Raw genomic sequence first — 13854 nt, 5'->3', positions numbered from 1 at the left:
TCAAACTAAATCATGCTCAGACACAATGCTTACCTAAAATCAATTTATACCAGTCTCTCCAAGGTTCCCAGTGATCTCTTTCAGATGTTGGAGTGCAGGGAGTTTGTGGCTCTACATAGCCGCGACTCTAGCAGAGGGAAATAGAGATTTGTACCCAGGACTTGGCAAAGAATGGCGAGACAAGAGAAAGAAACTTGTTCTGGCCAAACAATTAGGTTGAAATCTGGGGAAAGGTAGGATTTGACCCTGATTTCCTCCAGGGCAATTTTCTGAGACCAAGTAAAGAACTCAAAGTTATAAAATGTCTCTACATGACAAGCATTAGGAATGAATTTGGTGAGGTATTTACTCTGCTAAGGGCCAGCCCATGGGAGGATTTGACAAGCAGCCGGAAAAAATTTGGCAGGTATGGGTGAAAAAGACAGTGAGGTGGCAGATTAGGAATAGTGTCTGAAGAAAATAAGGCTGGATAAGAAGCCAGAGAATGGGGAAGAAAGGAAAATTCATAACTTCTAGGGCTGGAATGCAATGAATTTTAGTCTGCTTCTGCTTTTGTCTCATGAGATCACCAGACAGAGCAGCAGTTTCAAGCATCAGTGCAGCATCCATGGCAGAAATACTATTTATCATTTGACTCCTGTTTTAAACTAGAAAACTGGAAAGAAATATTACAGCAAAATTTTATATTTTAGCTTTCAAAAGAAAGCCCTCAAACATTAGGAAATTAAGTTTGTCCGGTCCTTATATGAATACATCAGAAGGAAGAATTTAATTGTGACATTTTCTCCACAGAATCTGCCACTTATTTGTGAGACAGATATATCTCCTTCGGTGGCTAAGTGGGTATTTTGTAGTAATGAATGCAATATCTGTGAAACAACTAACCTTAGTTGTCCTATTCTTCAGGGTTTAATTTTACTCTGCTTTTGTTCAGCATCAGCAAAATATAAATAATGCTGACCCACCACATCTTCAGTGTTCTGAAAATATTGCTGTGCTAGTGGGTGTCTGATAGTCATGATAGAAAGATCTTAGGAAAAATGCCAATTCTGTTTTAATAACATTTTTAATTAGTATGTGGTAAATAAAACTTTGGATCATGACTTGAACAAAGAGAATAAAACTAAAAATGCCAAATAGCCCCCCATTAAGGAGTTTCCAATCTGTGAACTGAAGGAGGAAGGGACCCATGTGATTTTCATTTATAAAGCATGTGATTATATAGTTAGAAAAACTGCATTATACAAAGACACCTTTCATTTTGACATTTACTCTTTGGTTTCTTGATAAAGTTTTGGAGGATTAACTTCTGGATTAAGTATGCAAATCTTGCCCTATGAATTATCAGAGGTTTGTTTCTAATTTTATTTGGAAATCCTTTATTGGTACTGATATTATTTTATAAATAGTAAATTGCTTCATTAATTTTTTCCAGAGAAAAGATACTAAGCAGAAACTATATGAAATTTCTTGTTCTGGATGCCTCAGAATTGAATTTAAAGAGTTACATAAGCTGGAAGCATCTTCTATATTATGGGAGGCTTCTAGAAAACCACTAGTAAAAGGGAACCTTACTTTCAGGGTATAGTTTATTTTGTGAGTAGGTGTCAATATACAATGAAATCTCTCAGAATTCTGTGACTTTGGGACATTATCTTAAATAACTTATTAACAACAGAGTAGAGAAGTTGTAATGTCCCTATACCTGCAGAGGTGTTCCTGGATTTTTTTGATTTGCAACAATGCTAATATAGTTCCTTCCACAGAGTAGGTTTATAAGATGTAGTGGTATTTTCCTCTGGTTGCTGTCCTCACAGCTCCTTCCCTGAATCCATACACGTAGAGGCTAGGAGAAAGAAAAAGTCAAAAGGATGGCTTAGTTTTAGTCTTTTTGGGAGAAACACTATGAAAATGTTTCCAAAAGAGAAGATTAATTCACAGTCTGAGCTCCCTAAAGGCATGCTGTGCCTTCCACTCATAATGATGAGATTTCATTGCAGGATGGATAAAAAGGTGTTCTCCAAAGACTGCATTTTATCTGCCAGTAGTAGGACACAGACAAAAGCATCCATGAAATTAATTTAAAAACCATTACTCAGAAATGTGTAAACATGACAGTGGCAGTGATCTCTCTTACACCTCTTGGGTCCTATGTTTTAACTGTGATTGAATTGAGCTGTCAGATTATATAGAGGGTGACAACTCTTTACTAGCTGCAGCTGGATGAATAATGCAAAGAAAATGTTTGCAATCATCTTTTGCCATATAAAATAATTTTTCTCATTCTCTTAAACCCCCTTTTGAGTTACATGTGTCTTTGTGTGGCAAGAGGTATGACAAAGTATATGGATCCACATTTATAAACTTGCTGCAAATTCACAGTATAGTAGTGAAATATTACATAATTGAACAACTGAGAAATTCACTTAATATTCTGTCAGGTGCAGACCATTAATCATTCTGTTCATCTGTGAGGTAAGATTTTGCATTACAAAGAACATTACTCTGTTGGTGGCCAAATTCCAGGAAAATACTGTATTGCTGAAGTAATTATGAATCCATTTATGATGCAACTTTTTGTAGTTTTTTAGCGTAAATATATAAAATTTATTAACTAAAGATAATGTTTATGCTAGAAATGAGAAGCTTGAAGTTAATGAAAGTATTGTTTCTTGAAAAACCAGGCCATTTAAGGTAGCTGCTGAAAATATGCAGATTAGTACCTCAGTGTAGGGAATCATTGAAAGAATTGTAGTGAGCACTGTCATTCTACTGACATTAGTGGAACTGTCAAATTGTTCTCATGCTACTGCTTTTCTTGCCTATTATTTCCTTTTTATGCTTCTATTCCTAACTCATATCCCTAATGATAATCTAGTTCAGATCAGGACATCAGAAATATCTTCTCTAATCAAACTGGTTTGAAGTTATTGACATTCCATTGCCCTTCCTGAACTTGTTCTCCAGGTTATTTTGACATTATTGGATGGGAGGGAGAAATGCGTAAAATAGCACTTTACAATAAAATACCTGTGAAAAGGCTTTTACCTGTGAAATACGTTTTGAAAGGCTACAACAGTCTATGTGTCCATATATGATGAAGTTAAAAATTTGCTGAGAATACTCAGCAGTGAAAAAGTATACAATAATTTTGTGTGATTAATAAAGCATGTTGTTTTTTAAATAATCAAAAAGACACATTGCAATAAATGCATGTTGCATTTTCAAATCCATGTATTTTAAATCCTACTGTTACCAATATTCAAATAACAGCATCACTATTTCTAAAGTCTGCGAAAAGATTTTTCTTCACTTTTAAACACACTGGAGCTTCTTTAACATTTTAAAAACAAATAGAAGAAGTATTCTTAATCTTTTTTTCTGGAAGTCATATTTGTATATAAATTTGTCACTATATGAATTGTGGCTTGATTGGGAAAAGTTTATGAGAATGCTCTGTTGATCTTGGAACTAGCTATACCTTTTTAAGGTGACTTGGTGCTTTTGACAAGTGTTTTTAGAAATACACTGTGAATTTTCAAGTGATCTCATCCTCAAGGTACTCCCTGTCCTCTTTTTTCCTTTTAGCTCTGTCAGCACTTTTCCTCTTCTTTCCCCATCCTGCTAAAATGGCCTATTGGTTTGACATATTGATCCCACTTGGTCCCATGACTAATATTGATTTTATTCTCAATGGGACCATAGCCTGTCATCAAACTTATTTTTTCTTTCATATCAAGATGACATTTGATTGGCTTATTTGACACTAGAAAGCAACTCTGCTTGGTTATGATCAATACACTTGTATTCTCTGTTCCTTATCATTCTCAGTAAGACTACATTAGCAAATGAACCATGAAAATGCTTCAACTACCTGTCAAGCAGTAGGAAAATTTTACTCCTTTTGTTAGGCAGTTTTTGGGTACTCTGCTGGAGTCTTTATTAGAATTATTGAACGTCTATTCCTGCGGTACAAGTCTACTATAGCATCAAGTTAAAAGACTAGGAGATTTTCAGCTAAAGGCATATCATATTTCAGTTTTTCTTTACTTGGCCTATATGCATGAAGACATTTTCCAAATTTGATCCAAATTAACTGGAAAAATAATTACTTAAACTATATGAAATGTGTCTGTGAATCATCTTATTCAAAGTTAAAGTGGTCTTAATTCTATTTGTAAAGAATTTTCTCTTTCATTTTTGAATAAGAATAATCATACAAAATGCTAATACAGTTTAACTAATCTCCTTCAAAGTCCCAGTTTAATTAATTTGGATTAATTCTTCAATATCCCTGTTTAGGTCAGGCTTTTTCAGAGATACTGACTTTAGTAGTTCATATACAGCCTCTTTCAATTTGTTGAATATTCAGTGCTATAAGAAGTAGTGAAAAATAAAATAAGCATCATCTGTAAGAAGAGTTTTCCATTAGTCTTTGATGCATATGATACAAAATATGCGCTCAGTAACTTACAGGGTTGTGTCAGAAATAAAAAGGCTGTGTTACTTTTTAAGTCATAGTTAGTGCTTTAAGACACCCTCAGTGTGCCTTTGTGTGTGTAGTGAAGGAACTTGCCTCATCTATGTACCTATTTTTTTCAATTTTTTTTTAACCCTCACTGGTAGCGAAGTGATTGCTGAATGCTTGGGGGAACTGATACTGTGGCTGCCATCACTTAGAAATAGAGGGAGAATTGGAAAAATCTTTTTCAATACTTTCTGAGCAAACTCAGGCTTTCAACCTGAATAAATCTACCAATATATAGTGAAAATTTAGAAAGGGCATAAGAAGTAAAGTTTCAAAGTAGATACCACAAATTTCTGTATATTTCTATTTTAGCATAGTTATGGGATATTATTTTTTCATACTGTTTTTTAATCTGGCCAAATGTCACTGCATTTTAAATAAAAATATATTATTTGGGTAAATAAATACTATTTGTTTCCATGGTTTTATTTCTGTCTGGCAAACTTAGACTCTGTCTACATGACTGTAATTCTGATAGATGACTCTAATATAAATAAAGGTACATATGTTCTGTTATTACCAAACATGAACATGGGATTACTGGAAGCATTAGTATTGTATCTAAAGGTGTTAGTTCATCATGTTTAACCATTACTTTTTTAAGTTACTGCCAAATAATATTCAAAGATGTTTCCCATCTGAAGCAATTATAGCAAGAAATATCCATCCTGAAAATAGGTTCTTGATTTTGGTGTCAGAGTTTTTCCTTTATTGTTACCATTATTTCAATGTATGGAGTGTTGTTTTGGTTATTCCTGTAACTGTTTTGTATATGGTGCAGGATGTATTAATGTATTATTTACCTGATGTATTAAGGAATACTGACCTGGATTTTTTATCAGTGACTCACTTTTTTTTTGCGTGATTGAAAATTTGGATGAATTTAAGGACAGAGAAGAAACCTTGTAACCAGAACTGTTTTACCTCTGGAGCAGAATGGCTTTCACATCTTTCAGCTTTCCTATAAAGCACTTGTGGAGTGTTACCTGCTTCTGCCTTTTTTCTGCACAGCTGGTAACGTGCTGTGTTGTGGGAAAGGCTGGCACACACATGGTACCCTATGAGCTGAAACTGAGCTCATTTACTGGTTTGGTTACAGAGAATGAACTGAAGTGTTCAGGTACTGTTTTTGATTTCTGCATGAGTCTGGGGGTTCTTGAAGCCAGTGTCATCCTACTCATCAGAATTATTTTTCCCATAAGGTGAATAAAGAAAAAAATTTGCATATAGTCATTAACAAGAAGTTATTGCTTGTAAAATGTGGTGTTTCATCTCATTAAGGAATAGAAAACAATAAAAAGATAATGATTTTTTCTTGAGTGTGTTAACATGCTGTTATCTTTGATTGTAAAAACGCTGGATATGGTGAGTTTCTAAGCTCCAGCTATTTTCCTTTTGTATATTACTTCCTGTCACTAATAGTCATTTGTCACTGCAAATGTTAGCTTTTAAAAAGTCAAAATCATATTTTAAAATTTAGATGTTTATTTTAAAAGGTGTATATATCTTCCAATATTTGCATAGGCAAAGGATAGCAGTCAGTGGCCTTTTCTGTATATCTCTGGTTAATCTGTACAGGAAGGATAAAATTGTAAAGATGTAAAGATGATGGTACATGTGCTCTGTGCTTGTGCTCTCAAGTTTCTTGTTAAAAAAAAAAAAAAAAGAAATAGAAACATACATGTTTATGAGATTCACAGTGGGTTTTTTTAATAAGTGGCCAAAGTATCGTGTTTATCATTTTTCTTTCAGTAAGGAATAGATGGCATGATACTATCAAAAGCTAAACCACAGTAAATTTGCACACACAAACCATGAAATCAAACAGTTTACAATCCTGCAATATTTACATATCATTAAACTATTAGACCAACTTTCTGTCATTTTTGCATAATGAACAGATGTGAGTAAGCAGTGTATTTGTCTTCATTGAAATCAATGCCATTTCTACTTTGGCTTCTTAGAAGAAAATTACTTCAAGAATATTAACCATCATCTAATTAAGATGTACTTAATTAAATGCAAATGCTACTTAGCAAAAGTGATTGAGAGAAAGGCATGTGATTAGGGAATTAGCAACTGATTTAACACTTGGAGCTACCGGCTAGGCACCTAAGCATCAGAAATGAATAAAAAAGCTTCACTTGATAATAATAACACTAGGGAAATATACACAATCTTTTCACATTTAGCTCGTTGAAAAACTTAAGAGTCAAAGAAGTAGGATATATTGAGGTGATAATCTGTAGATTATGTTACTTTATATTTGATGATTAAGGAGGTTAAAAATTGTTCCAAATGTTGAAAATTTCTCAATATTTTTAGACAAATGATTCAGGAACTGTAATGGAAAATAATTACAAAGATAATACACTGCTGCTGCTGTTTGGAAAGACACTGCCATTTTGCTAACATTAAAGGGGTTTTTTTTGAGCAGGTATGAATAAATACCATTAACATAATAAGAAGTTTCCTATTATCTATCAAAATACATGCTATTTGCTATTATTGAACTGATTGAAGGGCAAAAATTATTTTGTCAGTCAGAATAATGACACATGCTGGTTTTTTTTTCTTCCAAATACTTTTAAGATTGTTGGGCTAAACAAGATGGTAGATGATTAATTTCATGTAAATATTATAGTTTCTCCTTTCTGGGGCTTATTTAATTAGGTTTTCAGAGACTAACTTCTAAATTCTCCCTCCTGAAAAATCTGGATCAGCTTTTTGAAGTTATGTATACATTTTAATTAGAGACAAGTGCTCAAAGACAGTGTTCCTCAGAGAACTCCTCCTGTATAAGGAAAAACAGACAACAACAAAAAAAATCAGTCCTAGGTCCTTTTCTGATAATTTTAAAAGGAAAACATCACACTACTTCTGGAAATTCTAGGTTTGGAAGGAAAACATAATTTGCTGTCAATATTCATGGTAGGCAGGCATGATTTCTCCTGTTGTGGTGAAGTTTGGTAATGATTTGAAAGAAATACAGAAGTATTAGAAATTAAAACAATAATTTCAGTTTATCCTAGTGATTGAATACTGTCTTGCTCATTTGCAGATCTAAGATGTCCTGGCATGTGAAGATGTATGAGGTTTTGATAAGTTTGATAGCTTTTCTGTAATGTGAAGAATTTCCATTTTACATTAGGCTAATTATCCAATGTGTGGGCTGGGTTATTACTAAAGAAAATCTAGTATGGAATTTCACATTTGGATAAATTTCTGCATTTTCTTACTTAGTGATTTTCTTGGTTTTTAAAAAAATTGTCTTTAGAATTGTCTTTAGAATCATTACATTATTAATAATATAAACTCAATAACACTGCTTCTATACTCTTACAGTGTAGTTGTGACATTCCTGTAACTTTGAGGCAGATAGATTATGGACAGATGACTTTCTTGTGGAGAAGGATATGGTTTACTGACTGTGGCTGTGGTTAAAATTAGTTCCAAGTGAAAACAGGACTGAACACAGAGAACAGATCTGATTTTACTAAGTTTTGAATATATATATAGGCATATTTTGTTCTTGATAGACAGAGTCCACACAGGATTTTTGGCTCCTCAGCCAGTCAGACACATTTTGAGATTGATAAAGTTAATGTAAGGAGAGGTATAAGTCCTTAAGGAGGAGGTATAAGGAGTCAGTGTAAGGTGTAAGGAGTCAGTGTAAGGATAGGTATAGGTCCTTATAAGGGAATGCACATGGGAAACTGCATAGGAGTTCAAGATAAAGAAAATTCTCAGCCGTTTCAGCCTTTACAGCTCATACTAGAGGCAGTTCAATACTTTCCTGTTGATTATTTTCCTACACAGGAAAGGAGGGAAACAGTCATTAGCAAACAGCACAGCTCACAGATTTTGCTGTGTGAAGTAATACTGCATTTTTCTCCTGCAGGCCCCATGCTTAGAGGCATTACTGAAGGCAGTTAAATAATGACAAGGCTGCCTTCACCCACAATCACATTAAAAGTTGAGCTCTGGAGTGCTTTTCCAAACATTTCAGCTGCCCAGCAGTTTTCCAGTGGATGATACATCATGTTCAAGATACTGATACAAGAGATTTTTCTTTCAAGTTGAAGATATAATACTAAATTTGAACATATTGAAACAAACAATAAGTAATATGAAGTCTGCAGTCCAGTTTTAGTATTTGGGTTCAGTTGCAATCTTCTTTTATGAACTTCAAAATACAACTGTAAAATTTGTTTTACCGCTGTGTGATATTCCTGTCCTTTACTGATTACACAGGCATGTTAAGCATAATGTTAACTATAAAAGTTCAAAACACTCTCTTGATTTAATTCCACTTATTTTTATTTTATGTCAAAATTTACTTAGTTTATATCAAGTTATAGGTCACTCTTTCAGAAACAATATCTGGTTTCCTCATTTAGAACTGGGACCAGGCTCATTGACTTGTTACATAGGGCTCCAGCAGCAATTTTATCTTATGCTGATTTTTTTTTAAAGTTGTTCTCTATGCCTCATTGAATCTTGCAGTGAATTTACTGTTCATTTTAAGGCTTAAAAAACATTTTCATCTCTGTTAAGCGCTTGCCTTCCCATTTACTACAGGTCAGAATTTGACAGCAATTTTTTACTGTGCACTGGAGCATGCAGCATGTTAAAACATGCACAATAAGCAAGAGGGTTTCTTTACTATGTCTCTCTAGTGATTCCAGCTCTAGGAATGCTTCCCATTGGAACTTAAAGCATTTTACAAGAAGCTTAAATATCAGACACATTTTGCAGATGAGTAGACAAAACCACAAAGGATGACATGATTCATCTACATTAACCACAGAATATGGTCCAGCTCTACCTTTAGCATCCAGACTAAATTTTCACAGATACAATACCTGCTTTGTGAATATAATAAAACAAGAATGTTGATATGAATGCTGATATTAATTAATCAGTTTCTTCTGAATGCTATTCACAAGCTACCTCTTTGATCTGTAAAAATTTGCCTATTCTGTAGTTTGGGATTTTTTTTTCTTGGTTGGCTTGGTGTTTTTTAGTTGTTTTTGTTTATTTGTTTTAAACCAACTAAATAGTTGCATAGTTCAATAGTTCAATAGTTGCATGGCTCTCGTGGGCATACATATCAGAAAGTCTTTGAGACAAGAAGCTGGCCAAAAGGAGATCTTAATGTAGTGTCTTGCTTTGCTGGTTGTTCAGATGGATCCAGCATAATTATTTGATAATGAAATATGTGTTCAAAAGACTATCCCATCAGAAGTCCTCACTGATGTAAAATCTGTAACAAAAATCCCAGGAAAAGTTTAAACCATTTTTGACATTTTACATTTTTGAAAAAAAAAAACCCTCTTTTGCCTCTGGCCATTTTTATGTGCTATCATTTCCTTAAGTGCTATTTGAATATTTTAGTCCAAAATGTGTGTCTCTTGCCTAAGAGAGAACTATAATTCAACAACATAGACATTGTTTGCAAATATGGAATATTGCTAGATTCCATTGCTAGATTTTATTGAACAAGTCAATTGATAAGTGGTGAAGAGTTCTCTTGACAGAAATGTCATATTCTGTTTTCATCTCTCTGCTTTTTACTTTGTTGTCATTCTGTTGTTTAAAGTAACCCAGGGCAGACCCCTTTCATTAATTTTTTTTTTGGAGTTCTGTCTTGAATACTTATGCAACATAAATTTTTACCCATAACATTGAAATAAAATCATAGAATTATGTAGATCCAGCCTCTCTGCCATGGATAGGGACAGCTTCCACTAAAACTGGTTGTTCACAGCTCCCTCTAACCTGGTCTTGAGCACTTCCAGGGATGGAGCACCCACCATGTGGATACAGACAACTTATCCAGTGCCTCTCCTCCTTTGCAATAAAGAATGTCTTCTTTAATCTTCTCTCTTCTAGTTTAAAGCCTTTTGCCCTTGTCCTATCATTACATGCTTTTTTTTTAAAAGCCCCTTTTCATCCTTCTTGTCAGCCTTTTTCAGGTACTAGAAGGCTTCTGTAGTGTCTCATTGGATTCTCTTCTCCAGGCTGAACAACTTCAATTTTCTCAGCCATTCCTCATGGGAGACATATTCCAATCCTCTGCTCACCTTCATAGCCCTTCTTTGGACTTGCTTCAACATTCAATGGCAAACATTTTCAAATGGAACTTTTTCTGAGTAGTCTTTACACTGGCATTTTTCCCAGCTTATGGTTGAGTGATTCTTGGTGGTTGACTACACTACGCCCTTTAAATAGGAAGGCAAAAAAGGTCAAGTTATTAATAAAATCATTAGTGAGATTTCAGAAACAATTTAGTATAAATAAAATATTTCCCTGAAGATAAGAAGTATCCATTATAAGACACTTCTTCTGACTACATTTTTCTGCTATTGAATTTGTCAGATAAGAATTGGACACTCGACAAAAACGAAATGCCAGTATGTAAGATGAATATCTCTAGAATGTTTTCTCTGTGAAAGCAAAGCAAAAATAGGGCCTTTGACTTTGGGAGAGAGTGAAGGCTTGATTTTATTTGAGATATAAACTCAGACTGAAACTAAGTTTAAAATATTCTTCATTGTGGCACCACATTAAGCTTGAGTTTAAACTTAAAAGCCAGTAAGTGGTAAATAAGTTCAGTATAGTGTCATTATACTGTGACACACAATTGTAATAGTAGCATTTCTTGCAAAGTGTGCATATGTCATAGCAGTCTGCCTTATTGAATCTTATCTAGCAATGGAAAAAATTTGAGAGTATGTTTCACCCTTTTCTAGCTTTTTTTTCCTCTCTGTAGAAGAAGTTTACAGTCCTCTCCTCTATCTCTTGTCCTTGAACCCAAACAAATGCCCTTCTGATGAAGCAGAAAGGAATCCCTCCTGCACTGGTGTCAGGGTGTGATGACCTGCAATATAACAGAGGGAGCAGCTGATGCAAAGACTGAGTCCAGTGAGGGAAGCAGAACTTGGCATGGGAGAGCCATGAAGCCTTTGGCAGGGCTCAAATTTGTATTTTAATATGGGAAAATATAGCTGCTGAGACTGACTTGATCTCAAAGGTCTTTATAATTCAGATGAGTATGACTACTTTAGGCTATTTTAAAAACATGAGCTGCAGGATTTTCCCTGGTTTTCAGAACCAAGGAAGATTGATGTTTGTACTTCTGTTGTGCCTAAATATTCTGTATGACTAAAATATTTGGCAGTGTTCAAAAGGATCTAATATTGAATGGATGGCCTTCATCTTTAACTCTTTCACAAAGAATTTGGCTAACACTTCTGGGTCATAATCTGATTTAGTACTAAAATACCTCCTGGTTTCAGGAACTCAGTTTAAGAGATTCTTATTTAAAAGACTGTATTTTGTCTTTTTTTTTTTGAATGACAAAAAATGCAGTTTATGCAGTTTCTATTTTGATTAGTATTTGAATCAATTCATTATTTTATGTCTATTGAACAATAAAGTTTAATTTGAGACTCGGTAAAGCAGAGTTTTTACATCTTTAGCTTAATTTATAATGTGCTCAGTTCTTACTGAATTAGCTTTCAGAATCCATTGTGGTAGTTACTAACAGTAACTGATGCCTTTGTGAGTCAATTGCAGGGTATTTGATCAATATATCTAACAAATATTTTGTTGTATTGAAGACGTACATTCATTTGCAAATATTGAGAAGACATTATTTTGTTGACACTGGCTATTAAAACAAAGGGGTTGACATGATGGGTCTTAGAAAGTGCATAATGTAGACAACTCCTGTTTTGTCCTGTCAGGATCATGTAAAATTCAAGAGTGTTTCAATAGATGAATCATAACAGAAGGTTTTATACCCTAGTACAGTGAAGATTATATAGCACAAAAGGTATTTAGATGCTTTGAAGTGTTATTCTTTTTAGAAAATTAAAATTAAAAAAAAAAGCTTTATGTTTACAACTGAGCTGGCTCTTTCATGCCTTAATTGTATGTGGTTGTCAAGGCTTCAGAAGTCCAGTGTACTCTTAGATGCAACATTTTCAGTTCCTCATAACAGGCATTACATTGTGCTAACGAGGCTAGAATTCTAAAAACTGGACTCAAATCTCTATCTCCTTCATTTTTTCCATAATTTGCTCCAACATGAAGATTTATCATGATACTTACTGATATCAGAATATGTGGTCATTCATTCATTCATTCCCCCTTAATAAATATTATCTTACTTGATAAAGAAATCATGTCACCTCACAAAACTATCCATGTTGTGATTAAGGGTTCAGACACAGTGCTCTCACGATTATCTGGTTGAAAACAAAAGCAACCCTGCTACTTAAATACTAGCTAATATTTCATTAAGCAATTCACACCAGCCTCGATCTTATTATTATAATGAAATGTGTACCTACAGAATACAAATGCATAGATCTTGTTATACTTCCATGACACAAAGAGTGATGTGTTGCTGATTTGCTAACAGATGAAGATCTTTCTAACTAAACACTCTGATTGTAATTTACTGCACCTTTTCACATTTTGATGGATAGCTGTAATACAAAGTATGAATTGTGGGGCTGAGTTAGGATGTTTTTCCCCTTCTCCCACAAATCTGGATGAAAACTTGATCATTTCTATACACACATCTCTATGTACACAGTTTTCCATAGGGATGTTATATAGTCTGTTCATTTGGAGTTTGTGTGGGATCCAGTATGTACTACAAAACAAAAACCTAAAGACCACCCAGGCTGGCATTCACTTCATGAGACTATCGAATCAACTTAGGTTTAAGTATGCTCTTCTAGAATCCAGACAGAGGAGACAAGTAATAAAAAAATCTATTTACCTTGTTTACACAGAAGAACAGAATCTAATTTATTTGTGTGCCCATCTGGACTAGATTGCTCATTTTAAGTTAATTTAGCAAATAATAGACTGCTAGTGGCCTTTTTTTTTTTTTTTTTCCCCCAGGAGAAGAGGTTGACAGGCAGCTGTGCAGAGATGCCATCTACCCCATCCCGGTGGCGTGCGAGGCGCCGTGCCCGAAGGACTGTGTGCTCAGCACGTGGTCTGCCTGGTCCTCCTGCTCGCACACCTGCTCCGGCAAAACCACGGAAGGGAGGCAGCTGCGCGCCCGCTCCATCCTGGCCTACGCAGGTGAAGGTAAGGGCTCACACCCTCCTCCCGGATTGTCAGTCCTCAGCTGCCTTTGTAATGGCAAAGGAATTCCTTGATTGACAGCAGAAACAATTAGGTCACATTGTGGGTTTTTAAATATAGCAAAATTGTTTAAATGCTTATCCTACTCCTGGTACCTAAAGGTGTTTTAAAGAGGGTTTATTTTGCTAATTTCAGTTAATGTTAGGATATTTTTT

At 34.5% G+C, this 13854-nt stretch overlaps 1 protein-coding gene across 1 annotated transcript in view; it reads left to right on the top strand.

Annotated features, from left to right (window-relative positions):
• The window catches only part of THSD7A (thrombospondin type 1 domain containing 7A), a 262212-nt gene that overhangs the window by 179913 nt on the left and 68445 nt on the right, over positions 1-13854 (top strand). Inside the window, exon 14 of the mRNA XM_085567407.1 lies at positions 13451-13642. Coding sequence (XP_085423533.1) covers positions 13451-13642 — 192 coding nt within the window. The remainder of the gene's footprint in view (positions 1-13450; positions 13643-13854) is intronic.

Source organism: Lonchura striata, chromosome 2 (genome assembly GCF_050655825.1).
Source record: "Lonchura striata isolate lonStrDom1 chromosome 2, ASM5065582v1, whole genome shotgun sequence".
Taxonomy (NCBI): Eukaryota; Metazoa; Chordata; class Aves; order Passeriformes; family Estrildidae; genus Lonchura; species Lonchura striata.
The sequence above is the reverse complement of the archived record's forward strand: the minus strand, read 5'-3'. Positions and strand labels throughout refer to the sequence as shown.